Source organism: Exophiala bonariae, assembly GCF_035927105.1.
Source record: "Exophiala bonariae strain CCFEE 5792 chromosome Unknown scaffold_1, whole genome shotgun sequence".
Taxonomy (NCBI): Eukaryota; Fungi; Ascomycota; class Eurotiomycetes; order Chaetothyriales; family Herpotrichiellaceae; genus Exophiala; species Exophiala bonariae.
In genome coordinates, this window is record NW_027042476.1 from 3,635,004 (window position 1) to 3,651,915 (window position 16,912).

General features: G+C 48.5%; 4 protein-coding genes across 4 annotated transcripts; 2 read left to right on the plus strand and 2 right to left on the minus strand.

Moving 5' to 3' along the window:
• Positions 1–3,749: 3,749 nt before the first annotated feature.
• Positions 3,750–4,334, plus strand: LTR84_001267 (uncharacterized protein; the record flags this gene model as incomplete). Its single annotated transcript, XM_064844893.1, has 1 exon — positions 3,750–4,334. The coding sequence occupies one exon, from the start codon at positions 3,750–3,752 to the stop codon at positions 4,332–4,334; it is 585 nt and encodes a 194-aa protein (XP_064712753.1).
• Positions 4,335–8,097: 3,763 nt separating this feature from the next.
• LTR84_001268 (uncharacterized protein) lies at positions 8,098–9,715 on the minus strand (the record flags this gene model as incomplete). The annotated part of the gene is made up of 2 exons (XM_064844894.1): positions 8,098–9,684; positions 9,707–9,715. 2 exons carry the CDS (start codon positions 9,713–9,715, stop codon positions 8,098–8,100), a joined length of 1,596 nt encoding a protein of 531 aa, XP_064712754.1.
• Positions 9,716–10,776: 1,061 nt separating this feature from the next.
• Positions 10,777–14,552, plus strand: LTR84_001269 (uncharacterized protein; the record flags this gene model as incomplete). The annotated part of the gene is made up of 4 exons (XM_064844895.1): positions 10,777–11,227; positions 11,276–11,510; positions 11,550–11,565; positions 11,619–14,552. 4 exons carry the CDS (start codon positions 10,777–10,779, stop codon positions 14,550–14,552), a joined length of 3,636 nt encoding a protein of 1,211 aa, XP_064712755.1.
• Positions 14,553–15,968: 1,416 nt separating this feature from the next.
• Positions 15,969–16,659, minus strand: LTR84_001270 (uncharacterized protein; the record flags this gene model as incomplete). The annotated part of the gene is made up of 2 exons (XM_064844896.1): positions 15,969–16,533; positions 16,652–16,659. The coding sequence occupies 2 exons, from the start codon at positions 16,657–16,659 to the stop codon at positions 15,969–15,971; spliced, it is 573 nt and encodes a 190-aa protein (XP_064712756.1).
• Positions 16,660–16,912: the final 253 nt, after the last annotated feature.

A 16,912-nucleotide genomic window follows, 5' to 3' on the forward strand; every position in this document is an offset into this window, starting at 1 on the left:
TTTGACAATCACCTCCTCGAACCCGTACAAAAACACCACTCCATCAACTTGTATTGTTCTCCATCGTGGGCATGGCCAGAAAACTATCAGTTATGTCGTTAATGGGCGCTCTAGCTCTTCAAGTCCCTTATACCAATGCCTGGGTGTTATCCTTGTCCAACCAAACTGATCTCTGCATTAACGATATGTTCATTTCTGGAAGCGAAAGCACTTCTTGTCTAAAGCTTCCCTTCGAACCACAAGCCTTCTTCTTATCAAGCGAATCTAATGATGTCCTGATGTGCCTAGAGGACGGTTGTGAGAATTGCCAACTCCTAGGACCAGGGGAATGTCATTCTTTGCGAGAAAATGGAACAAGAGGCACGACATTCCAGATTATTTAGGGGGCTTCAGAGACATGCGATCTAGAGGTAGACTTCTTGGTGATTGCCATTGTGATACCCTCAGCTGACTTGGAGCCGTACACAGTTCAGGTGCAAGTTTACTAGAGATCTAACGTGGGGAACACGAGGTTCAATTCGCATATAGCTACAGGCGCGAGTCCACTAGAGTCACAACGGTAGATTCCTAAGGAGCACTGATTAGTGACAAGCATGGAACTCGTGGTCACAGATATACATCTCTATTTCCGACTGGGTTTTGCAAAGACTGTAAAGCAGCTCGTCATGTAGCAAAATCCGGTTCACTCTTAGCCTTTTTCTTTAAGTCTATTGTAGGACTTCGATAAATAGTTGACACTCCAGAATGGCAACAGGCTCTTCGTTGCGAGATGAGCAACAGGTACATGGGGTTACTATACCCCGGATCCTGCTCGCCATCCATAGCTTTGACAAACAATATAAATGTATATAGAGGGATTCAAATGTATCCGTGCCTGAAGCTTCCAATCTCGTTCACGAATCCAGAGATCTCACCCTTCAAGCTTGATTTCTGGAGCTTCCTGCTATGTACGGAAAACTATCCTATTCCCTAGAGATGACAACACCCAATTTTGCTAGCTATTGCACAGAATAGAAATGGAAGGCCAATGCATTATAGTCTCCGATGGTCGCCCTGGAGCACTAACATATGTCAAAGTCGTAATCGGCGGAACCATCGTCTGATCTTAAAAGTCTCGTTTCCCGTGTCTCATCCATCTCGTCATCCATTTCGTCGTCGCTATAATCATACTCGTCATCTTGTAGTTCCCGTGGTGTCAGACTCTTTCTAGGAGATAGCCAAAGTTCGAACCTGGAGGACTTATTGTAACCCCAATCGATGGCTTCGCTATGATACTCCCAGCGAAAATCAGTGCCCCGATATTTCCAACCCAAACCATCAATAGCAAATCTCCAAGTGTCCTTATAGCTCTGGAATTGACCCTGGCAATACTCCAACCGATCCAGTGCCTGGCAGGCAGAGCATATGGCAGACTGAGACTTCTCATATGCAGGAGTACCAGGTCTTGGGATGTTGAATTCTTGTACCCATCTTCTCAAAAGCATTGGCAACTGAGGATATTCCTGTAGGTGTATTTCTCGAGACACTTCGCACCTTCTCAAGATTTGTATCCATTCACATCTGGACTCGGGAATTTGATTTGTGTTGGCAAGACACGTAAGAGTGTTGCAAAGCTTGATATAGACCTTGCGTTCAAGTAGTCCTCTAAATACGATCATCAGCTTCCAGAAGCCAGGCAGTATGAGGTGAATTGGAATGGGAACACACTTGTGCAAAATTTCGTAAGGCATCTTTTAGAGGAGGTCTCCAGAGCAAGTCGTGTGATGTGTACACCTCGAAACCAGACACCGAAAATCGAGATGACCGTACCTTATTTATGCGTGCCTTTCAGAAGGAACAAGAACTTGAAGTATGTCTAGACCTCCTTGGTGGGGCATTTTCCATTGCCAGATCCGGAAGGTATTGAGAAAGGACATGACTTTTGGCGCCTTTCGCATTTGCGCCGGCAACCATACAAAACGGGACGGAGTGGCCCCTTCAAAGGGGTCCCCTGTTTCTCTGCCTGCTGGCCTTCTGTTAGTTTTAGATGCCCCACGGTCTTGAGATGCCAGCAATATTGCAACCGGAGGGGAGTTTCAAACTCCCGACAAACTTCGACAAATTTCGACGTGTTCCAAAGACGATGAGCTGAGAGTAAGCCATCCCGTACAACGAATGCTCATGTTGCAACAAAATGTATAGGCATACAACAATGAGGCTTAACTGAATAAACATAAATCATCCCGGAGCTCGGGAGGTATCTTGATCTCCCGTCAAACTGCCTTTGTCCCTGTTCCAGAAGAGCTTCCCCGACCGAAAAGCTGAGCCCACCCCAGATCGTTCGTTCTGACGAGGCGTGGTGCTACCTCCAAGGGTTCAGAGGAGGACTGTGGGCACCGAAGTGCGTTCGTCGACTATCATGTAGCACCTGGAACTCCCCTGTTCAATTGGTTTGAAGGTCCAGGAGACGGCCCTGGGGGGTTGCCTCATTTCACTCAGTATGGTCTCTGCTCCGTGGGTGACGCGGCATATGATGGCAAGGCAGACTTGTGATTTCCGTCTGGGAAGGGAGAATACAATCCAGGCATCCCGGTGGAAGGAACTGCACGATGTGTGCAGCGACGTGCTCCAGTGTATTTCCCAAGCCTCCACCGCGGAATCAGATTGTGACCGCAGGACAGACTTTGTGACAATTAAACCCTCAAGCCTGCATAAGTTGGAGGGGCTGTGCGAGTTACCGTGTCAGCTGCCCCTGCGTTGCGTCCTCTAGATGTACCCGGACACCAGTCTACTCATGCATGCCGCTTGGTCATTCCCTGTCTCTCCTTGACGAGCAAGCCACCTACTTCGACAAGCGAACCACAGCTGATGATAAGTGTGTCGATGATGCCTAGTCAAGCGCTCTCCGTTGCCAACCTTGACATACCCTATCTTCGGTGGATCCTCTTTCCGCTGGGGTTCAAAAATGGTATGGTAGTCCTCGAGTGGGAGTCGCTGAAAGACCTACAAGCGGCAACGGAGGATGATACCAAGAACATAACTCCATTTCAGTCTTCGGGTGTCCTTGATATACAGCTACAGAGTACTCCCGCATGCGACCATTCCGTCAGGGATGCATTGTGTTCTGGCGAAGTGTTAAACATGAGATTTAAACTTCAAGTTCCGCTGTAGTTTTAACACTTGAATTCTGGGCCAAGGTAAGGACTGGATCACAAAGTCCGGTGACAAACCATAATTTCAGGCCAGCACAAGGCAGACATGGCCCGGTGGATCCCTGTTCAACATCAGCCGGGTCTTGTTGAAATACGCTGCGCTCGGCCACTTTCGTCTCGGGGAAGCATGGACGGCTGGTATATGTGAGAGTCTGCCTTGTTCTCTAGTGACAACAAAGATGAACAGGGACTCCTTGTAAAATAGAGCCAATAGGACGAGCTCGAAAAGACTCCCCAAAATGAGACACTTCGACAATCAGCTTGGCCTGATATGCCAAGCGGAATTGATCTTGCTATAAGACCCAGCTCTCTCAGGATTGAAATATTTCTCGTTCTTATCATTCTTGATATTCCTCTCAACTGAAATTTCGAACCGAAGTCATGGTCAAAAAGCGCTGCACCTGTGTTCTCCTCAATGAAACCGACCTTTTACTTGATGGTTTCGTTTCGCAAGTCTATCGCCGTCCAAGGCACAGAACACATCGTTGTACCCGATGTAAGAGGCTGGCAGCCAGATCACTGGCAAAAGCAATCCTGTCAACTCTTCGCGAACCATCGATGACCCTCTCATTTCTCAATTTGATCCGTCTACGTGCTGCCTTTTGGTCCATTACAGGCAATACGCATGGAACCAAGGATACGACCGATTTCTATATTACCGGCATAGAAGAATCGATTTCTGGAGTCCTGACCACCGTACTTACGGAACATGATCAACAGCACGGGTTGCATACTTCTAAAGAGGAGCTTCTCAATATGGTGGCAGACCCCGTTTTGGGGATCGAGAGTACAATCAAAGAAGCCGTCGAATGGTTTTGGATCCCACGTGTAAGGCGCAGCATCGGAGGAAAAGCACCTCGCGTGCCAACGTCGCTTACGTGGCCCCCGACAGTCAAGGAGGTCTCATGCTGGTGTTGTGGCACGACGATGGAAACTTGTGTTGAGGAAACACAGCGTTGTCCGAAATCAAGTCCTGAGCAAGACGATTTGAGCGCTCCTACGACTGCTCGCTCTTCTTCCTTAGTGCTAGGTAAACGGAAACGTGATGAGGAGCAGGATGAACCGCAAGATCCAGATCACGTCAAGAGACATGAGAAGGATAATGAGGATCCTCAGGTATTCGGCTCTTCTGCATCATCCTGAATATTCGACATTCGTTCGGAAACTTAGATAAAATCATTTCAGTTGTCTTTCTTGAGAGCTATGATGATTATACTATGTACTGACCCATTTCAGATAGTCCCATAACTTCGTTACTGGCCATATACTTCTTAGGTAGCTTGTTAAGTAGCTTGTTCTCCGGCCGCTTCTTCAAGCTCTCGTGCTAGTTGGTCATTCGCGGCTTGATCATATGCTTGGTGCATAGCATCTTCTCGTGCCGCTTGGTCAAGCCTGGGTTGGTCAAATGCTTGTCCTGCAACCTGCACGAGTGCAACTTGTTCCATATCCTGCTCCCACCAGTCATCCTGTTCTTGTCCTTCTCCCTCCGTCACTTCCACGGGACTAGAATTACCGATGTCGGTTGAGTCCAAGGCACGCAGTCCCCGAGGTGACAGATCTATCTCACTTTTTGATTGACCTAGAAAGGCGAAATATGTGGCCTTGAGTACGAAGTAGGAGGTGATGCCCTCGTCTCGGTCAGTTTGAACATCCTAGAGATAATGAAGAAACAAGAACTCGCGATCCTTCCGAAATGTATCCAGAAGGGGCAAGCCACATCTTCGTCGAAGCTTTACACCCGACCCTGAAGTTACCATTAGAGGTGCGTTCGAAGTAAATGTAACTGGTGCTTGGTATCCTTCGCTATCATCCTTATCAATGAGTAGGGCATGAATTTCGGGAGATTCGAATCCGAGACGAAATGCCAAACGAGCAAATCGATAGAGTAGTCCCTTGCTTGCATTTAATCGCGGTCTGACTGTGGCATAATCATTCGAGGCCCTTCACGGCAGCTCGAGCAGGTGTCTCATCGCAAAGGCCATTATTTGACGATAGCCGAGCTCAATCCGGTCGTTCGAATTTCCCGAAGTTACCGCAAAATTTGACTCATCCACTTGTATCAACACTTTATCGTCGTGCTGATTGGCGCCTGTATAACACCTTTCAAAGGCCGACATCACAGTCTCACGACGAGTCCAAGTCGTTAAATGTTTGACACTTTGTACACATGCTTCCCAGTATGTAAAATTGCGGAAGAAGGTGTGCAAAGAAGGAATCAGTGAGTGGTATTGACTTAGATGGTGGAAGAAGCACGCCCGCTCCTGGCTACTGAAGGCACCAAAGATTTTTCCGCATTCGAGTTGGTGTTGGATTTCATCCGCATCCGACGTAGATGCGCCCGGTGCCCGGAGCTCCAGGAACTTCACCGTACCTTCATCCACTTTTTGCAGGGCAATGAGGTCCCCATCCATTAAGTTGTGCCAGAATCGCCAGATGTGCTCGAGATGATTGAGAATCTCCTACCGCCAGTTAACATGAAGCCAAGTGCATTCTCTGGACGACTTACATCGTCAGAGTTCAATGCTAAGATTTTATGAATTGTGGACAATTGCATTCCCGCCCACAAGCCAGGGACGTGGAGCAGCGTATCGAATGCAGCCGTGATCTCGGCATGTTTAAGAAGAGCCTTGAGATTTCGCTCCCGGCAGCCTCGTAGTCGAGCCCACCACCGTGCTTCTAACCGGAAGTTGCGCTCAAAATGGTATTGGCGGATCTTGCGATAAGCCTCACCATCGGAAGGAATCTTCTCGTTCGAATATTCCTCGATAAGATCTTGGCGAGTCGTCGAAGAAACGTCTAAAAATGTGAGCATTCGAGGAGCTTATGTGTTTTGACAGTCTCACTTACCCTCCAGGTAAAGGTCTACTACCCACCACTTGTCTCGGGCCGGGAGAAATTACCGACCAGCTTGAATCCGGTGTTTGCCGTTGAGGCACACGAGCCGAGTGTCTGAGGGCAATCGGAGGTGAGGATAGTGGCCAGGCTTACATGTGAGTAGGGAGGAGGCTGAGATTCCAGATGTCTCCAACGCGAGGTCGAGGCAAGATTCCGTGATGAGGACCAAAACGTGGTTCTTAATTGGCTGCCGTTGACAACTTTCGCGGCGAAAAACCTCGACGAGACGCTCTACATTCTTCGCATCGAGTGTTTTCAAGTCGTCTTCAGAGAATTGCAACGCGTCAAGGGAGATGCAGGCCGCACCTCGATATCTGAGTCGTCGCTCTTCTTCGGATTTGGCAGCTTCTTCCAACGCTCTGCTATGTCGCATGGTGGAGACCGAGGGTGAAGGTGTAACGTACAGTGGACTATCCACAAAAGAACAATAATGCGAAAGAATCAATGGTCCCAGAAATACTTTTGAAAATTGTCTCTTGGCCACTATCGCACCTCTACGTAACAAGACCTGAGAGGTTGTCGAATTAGGTCATGCTGCAATGCAAAACGTAAAGTCAGGAACAGAATGATAGGCGGAAGAGGTCTCAATTCAAAAGGTGAAGTACCTGGTCAGGGTACAGCATCTGATAAAGTCCCAACATACTTGAAAAATGTGCTACCATTGGCTCTTGCAAGCCGTGGACTTTTCTGTTTATTTTTAGGTTTTTCGTAATACTAAAAATATACCAATGTTGTCATATGGTTCGGAAGCTGTGTCTATCTTAGCCATCAGTCTCGTGTGCCTGTTCCCTATTGTGTGCCACGCCGATATAGACTTAACAGTGGAGTCATCACATTCGTTGAACCAATGCAGTATATTGAGTCATCATAATTCAGACCCAGCTCTGGTCGCATGCGGTTACTACAATTTCCTCTTCGCCAGAGTCCTAATACTGTAATTAGAAACCAAGTGGCCAAAACCGTTTCATAGTTCCCTTCCCTGAATTTCTTCCCTCAAAGTTTGCCTATTTACGCTGTATGATAAAACTCTGTCGCGTTGATGATGGTTTGTCTAGTGATATTCCGACATATGTCTATGCCGTGCAGCAACTCGGAGGTCCTCAAGCACGGAAGTAATATGATGCCCAACGACGGGAGTTTGAACATTGAGCATCGATTTCAAGGTAGCCTGGTGACGTCGCTAGAGCACATGACATAAGAGATTGGGGAATGGTCTAGCAAGCGAATGATCATAAGTTGATGGGAACATTTCTTCCAAACTGCACATAGGCCCTGAGGGTACCGGATATGCCTTGAGCTGCCTTCTCAGGCAGATACCGGGCATAAAGGTGGGGTGTTCACGTGAGTACAATACTGAATCTGTAATCTTAGTCATCTCTGCCGACTAGCTGCGACCTGGGATTCGACAGACGGCATGAGTCAGACGTAAATCCGTAGCCTACCTCAGCATTTGCGTTGCGGCGATGTGTGCCCGACCGCCAGCTACCGGGCTGAATCCGCGCCATTTGTTTCCAATGCCATGAGATCCTGTTGGCACGTGTTGCCACACGCTACCCTCCGCGCTACGCTAACCCCTGCGGCACGCTAAGCCTCTCAGCCTTGAAGTGTACCTTTTGGCCCCACGCGACTTGCGTCACGCTACCCTGTGCGGCACGCTACGGCATTTCAACCTCAGATGACCCTACGTCATGCTTGATAATACCGTCTGCGCCAGGCTGTCCTGTGCGGCACGCTACCCTCTGCGACACGATACCATTGAGTGTTTGATTGATTGGTTCATAGACTGTCCCCGGTTCCACTAAGCCGTTTTTCAGCATTCCAGCTATAAGTAAGATTATAGGTTGTTGCCCTCCTGATGCTTGCAGATATCTAGCCCCTTCTGGTTAGCATGACCTCCCCCATTCATACTGAGATAGCCCCCGTACTCACACCCGGTCTGGAACAGGCATGCGAGGACCACGTCTCTGCAATATTGAAACCCCTTATTGTAAGGTGTAGAGTTCTTGGCATTTCACCATGGACATGGTGCCATTTTGGCGTTCGCTTTATTAGCCTGTCTCCTGGTCGTGCGGGGTTTGGATGGTTGGTCTGGACACTCTCTTTGAGATGGATTGGGTTCGATAATCTTAAGCCGAGGGGTCCAGCTTGGAGTAGTCGAATTCAGTTTGCCCGGATCTTCCAGATGTACCCTTAGATTCTTTCTAGCATATCTGTGTCCTCTCAGGTGCCTGCGTAGTTCGGACGCCGATCGAAAAATGTTGCCACAGTACACGGATGTCTTCATGCATGGTGCGATGGTCAGCTCGGCATCGTATGCTGGCCAGTCTTCGTACATCCCCTGGTGGACAGGGCATCTGCAGCCTTTGTAGCGGAGCCCTTCCCGTGCGGATTGCTTGAGATCGTCCGTACTACGAAGGGGCCTGTCTTGTCCCCTTTGGCTGCGTCGAAGTCCAGAATTATATTTCGCAGAGGGACGCTTCCACACCTTATGAGCGCTAACTTCCGGGGAGCGGCCGGTCTCGGCTTTTCTTTTCATGTCATCGTTGCGCCAACAGGACTCACTAGATTGGGAGATTTCCGTGCTTGTAGTGGTAGTATTTGACGTTGAAGACTCCATGTCTACGTTGACTGTCAGTTTAGACCGGTTCAACAGAGGGCTCTCAGTAACAGTATCTTGATGAGCTCGCTTATTGGATTGATAGTTGCTTGAATGTCCATCTAGGTCAATGGATTCACCAATTGCTGTTGTGCCAGATCTCTTCAACTCTTTTTCTCGCTCTAGGTCCAGACCCGCGCTAACGGTCTCGTTGTCATCTTCGTAACTGCCGCCTAATTCTTCTTCATCTGCTTCAGTTTTTGCTCTTTTCTCCTCGTTCACTTGACCTTTCAACTCATACCTTCCAGTCGGCTTTCTAAGTCCTTGCCCTTGCTCTTTACTCTGAATGCCCACCTTATCACTATCATCTGTTGTTCTCGTTCTTCCCTTCTCCCGGCGTATGGCACTGTCTGAAAGTTTTTCGGGTAGCGTTATTTGCTGCCTTCCTGCTTGTGCTTCTTGGGAAGGAAACTCAAAATCGATAGTAGGAGACCTATCATCCTGTGGATTGGAGCTGTTCTCGATGAACTGCACGAGTCTTCTCCGGTCGTAGCTATCAGTACGCTGAGGTCCTGGTTTCTGGTTCATTCCCTGTTTTCCACCGTCCGTGTAGGGAAGATTTGTGTACATAGTTAGCTGTGGTAGACCGGTTCGATGAAGCCTCCCACCTTTCGATGCTCGTCTTTCCTGGAGGTGAATCTTCGAATTTTGGTCGTCAATAGCTTTGAAGTGTTGGGAGGAGATGCAGGTTCCTGAACTAGCTTCTCGCGAAGGCGCCGGATTCAAATCTTGTTCTTGGACTGCACTTGTTAACATTGAGTCGTTTGTATCGACCGTCATTGTTATCGGGTCGAGTGGGGAGAAAAGCGCGCGACTGCTCTTGAGTCTTGCATTTTCCTCTTCGTCGAACCATCTTATTCGATCGTATAAGCTTTCGGAGTTCTGGAAGGAATTCAAGAGAGCTTGCCGAAATTCTATGCCTTGGGCGTAGAACGCGGTAATCTGAGGAGCCAGAGTTGGATACCACTGACATATCATGTCACGGGCCCGAGCAAGGCAAGTGCAAGTTCTCTCATGTCGAACTCCGAGGGCTTCGATTACGAAACGTTGAAAGCTTTGGCAAGCAATATGATCTTTCGGACTTGGAGACTTCATGTGCGTGTAGGAAAGCAATACGGTTCGAATGATTCGGGAAATGAAGGGATTGGGGGGATTCGTCCACATATCCTTACGTATGTACGGAGGAAAGTGACCTCTTCTAGTACGAAGAAAATTGTTTCAGGCTTACCCTTGAATGCTCACTGGTACGGTGGGCTAGATTCATGGTTCTCCAATCATAATACTGCTGGAACTCATTTCGGAACTCAACGTGGTACGGTCGGACTACCACTGGTCACAAGCAATTGGATCGGCGATTCCCACCCATAGGTCCTGTTCCACAATTGCGCATCAGTGGTCAAGCAGGTCACTTCGGTCAGTTCGTTATCTTTCCATTATGGGTGGAAATTTGGTATGATGAGGAGGCCTATCTGCGAATTACGCCCACTTTGATGTTCTCTTGGTCCCTCCGATCCCCTACAGTGCGTTACGGCATTGCTTGTCACAAAAGCCCTCCTAGTGTATCTTTCCATCTAGGCATCATGTGTCAAACTATTGTATTGTATGCTCACGTTGGAAGAGGATATGACCGCAATTAGTCGTGGCTTGTACTTTCACAATTATTTTGGGTTTTTGTTCCTTACTTCACAATAGCGCTCTCCAGTTGGCTCCTCAAATCTACAGAAGTTCGGTCGGCGAAGACTCTATGCGCTATTCGTTCTCGACGACCACTTCTCGACCAGGCAGCGTAGCTAGATCGGTAATCAACAATACCGAAAATAATGACTCCAGCGAATAGAGGGGCTGAAGGTATCACACGTTTATTTTTAAACTTGGCCGTGTGCTGAAAATAACTTCCGCACCGAAAATAACTTCCGCGCCACCAGAACCCAGCGCCGACCGATGCTTCAGGCTCGTTAGTGAGCCTACTTCAACAACATGACCTCTTGATCGTCACACAGGAATCACCATATCGAAGCCGTCTAAACGAGCAAGATGCTTCAGAACTTGATTGACGAACGACAGATTCTACTATGTGAGGATCGAAGCACGAGCTTCCGCGGCACCGCACGGATTGACATTGAGCATTTGAAATTTGACCTCCAGCCCTCAGCTGAGCCCAGGATCAGCACGAAGAGACACAAGGGGGTTCCCAAAAGCAACGTAGAGCGACTCAAGGATATATTCCGCACTGAAGGTTGCTTACCTCTCGAGCCAGAAAATCGTATTGTGGCAATTATTAGTCAAGTGGTCTTAGAACAAGCTCTTCGATTGTCGGAGAAAACTCAAGACGTCTTTTTGGAGAACCCGGGTGGCAGTCCCCCAGTCCTAAAACTTCCACCTTCGTGCCGGCTACAATGCTTGACAGGTTATTCTCGAGTGAAAGCGGCTGAACACTTTTTAGAGCCCGGATGTCGCATTTGGGCGGTCGATCTATATCTCGAAGGTATGGTCCGCTGACTATTTTCTAGATGAAAGGGCTAACACGTTTCAGATACAAGTAACGACCTTCGGGACGTGCTAACAGACCAGTATTCAAATCAAAGACAATACTCAGATCTAGAGATCTATTCCAATGTACGAAAATACCACAAACAGGGGGATGTCTACGCTGAAGGACGTTGGCGCGCCCGACTCTCCGCTAACAAGCAGACCAGGTTGACCCAGTTCCTCAAACATGATATGCTGCGTGCGTCACTCGAAGAAGTCCTCAAAATGCCTGGTCAGCGGTTTGGACTTACACTCTCTATGTGTCATGACATAGTTAGCATGGGATGCGACGAGGTGAGCTACGTCCCCAATGCCGGGCGATGGACGTGTCACTAACGCGCTGGTAGGAGTTTGTACACTATTTCCGACATATTGTGACGACTTGGTCGGAGATGTTCGATGGGAATGAAGACCTCATATTACAAATCGACCGTTTCTCTGTTGAAGAAATGCAACTCCGAGTGCCAGGACGATGCCTGCAAGATTTCAAACATTTAAATCCGCTTATGGAGAACGGCAGATTGTTTCCTTTTATTCGAGACCCAGATCAACGACGTTTCGTTTGGAATCGAATCCTTAAGATTTCTACCCTTATCCCCTCTCTCCATTCCGCCGCCCAGGACCGAAAATTCCTCAGTCCTATAGCTAAAGCCATCAGACGTTTGTGCAGTGGCTCGTTGAAAACAACACTAAGGGCAACGTTGAGGCATGCTTTCAGCCCTGTCGATCGCACAGAGGACATTGTCGACGTCCAAACTTCTGACCACACAAGATGTCAATATAAAGGTACCACAACGCAACAGTTTAACTGGGGAATTGCACAGTTAGTTTGCTTTGCCAGCCGTGAATTTCCTAATCTCATTCGGGAATGTCCACTGAAAGAGCCAGGAAAATCCAAGCCCTTACCAAAGGAACCGGATGCGGCAATATGGGCGTCTTTTGCTCAACTTGCCTATCATCTAGGATTTGAAAGTGAGAAAATTCTCGAGCTCAAGCAAAAAGACGTTGATGAGGAAATTGCCACAACCATGTTGCTCCTGGCGCGAAAACCCCCTCGATTTTTCTACGATGAAGTCGAGTTTCAGCAGCATAAGTTGGATATTGTTCAGAAATTTTTCACAGCTCATGAACAGGAATATTCCCATTCATCACTCAAGTGGGTATTGAAAGGAGAAGGCGAAGGGCTGGACAGAAGATGCGGACGGACGTTTGAGTTCGCCCACAATTACAACCAAGATCATACTTTTTTCCCCAATTTTTGGGCCTACCAAGGGGAGTCTGGTGAGGGCATATCTCCTCTTTTTGTCAGATTCGCCGTTCTGAAGGCATTTTTTGGTGATCTGTTTGGCGATCAGAAGCCTCTAGCATACCCGGAGAACGTCAGTGACTCTTCGATACGTGACCCGGTAGACTTGGATATGGATTCCACAGCTTCCATCAGTTCAGAGATCGATGTTGGATCTGAGGAGAGGCTAGCACAAGACGAGGAGGCTCAGTTGCGGGCTGAGATAAATCAGCTTCGAGTCGAGTTGGAAAGTCTACACGAAGTCATGAGGAATGAAACTGTCATACGCGAAGAGGCACAGAAATTGACAGCCGTGCTTCAAGAGCGCGTTCAGCAACACTCTACCGTCGATGAGAAGTTGCTGCAAGCTGAAAGTAAGATCAAAGATTTATCTTCACAGCTAGATCGTGACAAATTGGTCCATGATGCCGAGTGCCAGCGATACAAGCTGGAGCTCGATCGCACTGAGCAGGAATGTTCTCGGAAGGAACTTGCCCTGCGCCAGAGTCAGGAGATAACACTGAGAGGAGACAACGACAAAGCCAGACAAGTTGAAGAGCTCCAGGGTCGTCTCTTGGGACAGGAGACACACCAAAGACACGAAGTTGATGCATTGAAAGCACGGCTGAGCGGGATGGACACCACATTGAACGAGAGTCTTCGGGCTAGAACACAGCTGGAGGATGAATCTCGGTCGAGAAGCCAGTCTTACCAAATAAATCTCCAAAACTTGCAACAAAGGTTAGACAAAATCGAAGCGGAAAAGGCTGGCCTTGAAGCTAAATTGCAATCGGTACTGACCGTGGGCACAGCCATTGCACAAATGGTAGAACATTTTGGCGAGATAGGGCGTGATCTCATAGAAGCACCTCAGATGGCTATATCGGACGAGGAAACGGATGTCGTTACCGACCTCACTATGGTATCGACAACAGCATCACCTCTTGACACCCAAATACAAACACTGGCCGACAACAACTCCACATGCAGTGAACAAGACTTCAGTCCCGAGGGTGTACTCGCAATGACTAGGACGGACAACCATGCCGCTAATCACGAACAGCTCGGCTTGATCGTCTCCCAGGTTACTGCGGCAGGGAACGTCGCCGCTGATGACGGTCTGAGGCAACTTCAAGACGTTCTACAACAAGGGAACACTGCAAAGGTTCAGATTGTAGAAGGAATTCGCGCATTAAGGGCCAATATCGTGCTGCTTGAAGGCAAGCGAAAAGAATCCGACGTTCAGAATGCCAAATCTCGAGAAGCAACAAGCAAATTACGCAAGGAGCTCACTGCTTTAAAGAAGAAAGAGCACGAGTCATCTGAAAGCCGTAAATCGGAGGCATCAACGATCGTGGGTTTGCGTGGAGAGATAGCCCACTTACAACAAGAATTGACCGTCTCTCAGTCCAGGACAGACAATGAAGGCAAAATGCGTCAAGAAGCTGAACTGAAGGAAGCTGAGGCATCTACAGCGTTGGAGAAGAGTAGGGCGGAGGTATTCTCGTTCCAATCACAGCTTGAGCTACCCAAGGACCAGCATCAATCAGCAAGCATGGGAGGGCAGGTCAGAAAAATTGGGTTTAAGATAGACCCTTCCGGTGATGAGCGTCAGGTATACCTAAATCGTTCTGAGCTACAGGATATCCTCGAGAAGTGCAAGAGAGATGGATTAATCCCCTACGATTCTCGACACCATTCGATGAGCCCCGAACACACTTGGGACATAATGATGTCTCAACGTCTTGACTGCATCACACTACATCTCATGGAGGATTATGCAATGCCTAAGGAAGGACCAAAGCGCAAGCGACGTCCCGAGCCAAGTCATGAGTCCTCTCTTGTGGTATCACCTGAGAGCTCCAACCCGATGATCGGTTTGGATGATTCAAGCATACTTGTACATCGTACCAACAAAGCGAAATCAGCATGGCGTTTGCTAAACGATCATCTTGAGGGGATGACTCACCGGGATGAAATGCAAACGGACCAGTAAAAATCTATAGACCTAGACACTTCGAATCGTATGGAATGCTCTCTGCAAGCACCACACGCCAAATAAATGTATCGATGGCTAGAATAGCTGATCAGTCCATGTTTCAGATGACACCGAAGTGTCTTGTGGCAGGGTTCTAATTATTCCACCCCGATGGTTTCACACAGTGTCAAGCATATCTGCAGGAGAGGGACTACTTAAGCGTGCCGACCTGCTTCCCTGCGGATGAGCCTCAGTTCTAGCTCACATTTCGGGGGAATGATGCCTCTTTCTCACTTTATGAAACCATCATCACGAATTGTAGTGCAGTTGATATAGATCACTAAAATAACAAAACTTCATGGCTATATTACCGATTTGTGTTGTAAAATCTAGTCTTCCGGATAGGACTCACCGTGCATGGAGACTAACATTACGTTAAGTAATCTTAGCCTATGTCTGGGACCGATGATGAGATAGAACATCGTTCCTGTGACTGGTTCCGCCCTGGCATGGGGAGTGGGCTGCACCAAATGTCCTCGAGCCAGATGCGTCCCAACCCGCTCGTCCTGGGCCAAAGAGGGCCATGGGACCGCGGAGTTGGGACATCATGGGGCCAGCAGCTGTCTCAGGCTCGATGTCCTACAACGTATGGCCCATAGGATGTCTCGTACGGGGCCTGTTTGTAAGCAAACTACGTAAGAAGTATGGCTGGTTTACGGTAGATGAATACTTTAAGAGCAACCACACCCACTCCCAAGATTTCCTGCCAATCTAAGGCCTCGATATTCTCCTTGTAACTGACTGGAATACTGTAATCCCTTATGATTAGAACTACGGCCTCCAAGCTCGAGCCAAGTCTCAGGCCAAACGACAACTTTTAGAGTTGTGATCTTTCGTGGAATTCCAGGGTAATCCCATGTCAGATTAAGCCATATATTTATAGCGTCCACGCACACAGATCTGAGCTAGCGATACCAATCCCATAAGGGATTCCTTCTTCCATGGCTGAGTGAGGAGCGGATGCTATGTAGGTTAGCCTTGAGCGTGAATAGAGATGAGCGGTCGTACCTTGAGCAATTCAAACACGGACTTTGCAGACGTCGTAGCCGTCAGAAACCGAACGGCGTCCGAAGCAGAATCCCAACGGTCTACGTTGTCGATGGCAATAGGCCCATCCTCTCTTACATACTTTTGCATCAATTCCATTGTGATAGAAGATAGATCTCTGAGATCCCATTTGGCTCCATCGGACCCTACTACGGAGTGACAGCACTCCTGGTTTGCTGGCACATGGGATCAGCTTCCGACAGAGGCGCCATGGGGGCAAGTCTCACCAATCTTGAGAGTTCCATCCACGTTCAGGAGGATATTCGAGCAAGAAAGACATCCGTGCGCGAATCCTTTCTCCGCCAGATAAGCCATGGCGTTCAGCAGCTATGGTAGTGAGGAAATGCAGTCAGCTAGATGGACGCCACTCACCTGGCCCAGAATGGCGGCAAGCTGTTGTTCAGTTGGATAAGCAGGGGAAGTGACGATCCGTTCAAGGGCGATGGACATATGCTCAAGCACAACGTAGAGCCCATCGTTGTTTATGAAAACGTCCAAGGCGACGACGATGTTCGGGTGCAGAAGCTGTCGGAACCGATGGAGTACTTTCTCCGACTCGGCATTGGAGAATCTTCTCACATGGACGAGGTGAACTGGAGCCTTCTTCCGAACGGCTACTTCAACCGCGCCGGCGAGTTCAAGATCATAGACTTTCTCATATTGCTCCCAGGGCGATTCCCACGCCGTTCGGAGCTTAACAGCGCCTATCACTCTAGGTTCGTCGGTCTTTGAACTCACTTTGCTTGTCTTGGGAAAGGGTTTCGGTGCATCCTCATCTGGTGGATGGGGTCTTTTCTTATCTAGAGTCCGCTTCAGTGTGGTTTGGCTGGGACTGTTCCAATTGGGCAGTTTGGAACTGTCGGAGGAAGGGCTGGTTTTAACCTTTGCAAACCTGTGCATATCAATTTGTGTGTGGCGGTGGTTAGATGGATCCATCGTCGTGAGGTCTTAGGCAACAAAAGAAGTCGAGGTAGATCTAGGCAGCGAAAGAGAAATCAAGCGAGCAAGACCGGTTCATGAAGATTGCGCCTGCTAGTTATACTATTTTAAGAACCCTCCACTGGAATTAATGCCGCCAATCAGGAAGCCATAAGACTTTGGGGGCGCCCCATCTCTCCTCTCACAGAGCTTTAAGAACCTTCATTCCGTCGTCCCAGGACATTGTGATCATTTGATATCGCCAAGATCAACCACCTGAGAATGCGTCGAGCACAATCGTCCGAACGCGAAAGGAGGCTGCACCTGGAAAGAAGTGTCAAATACCGAGGCAC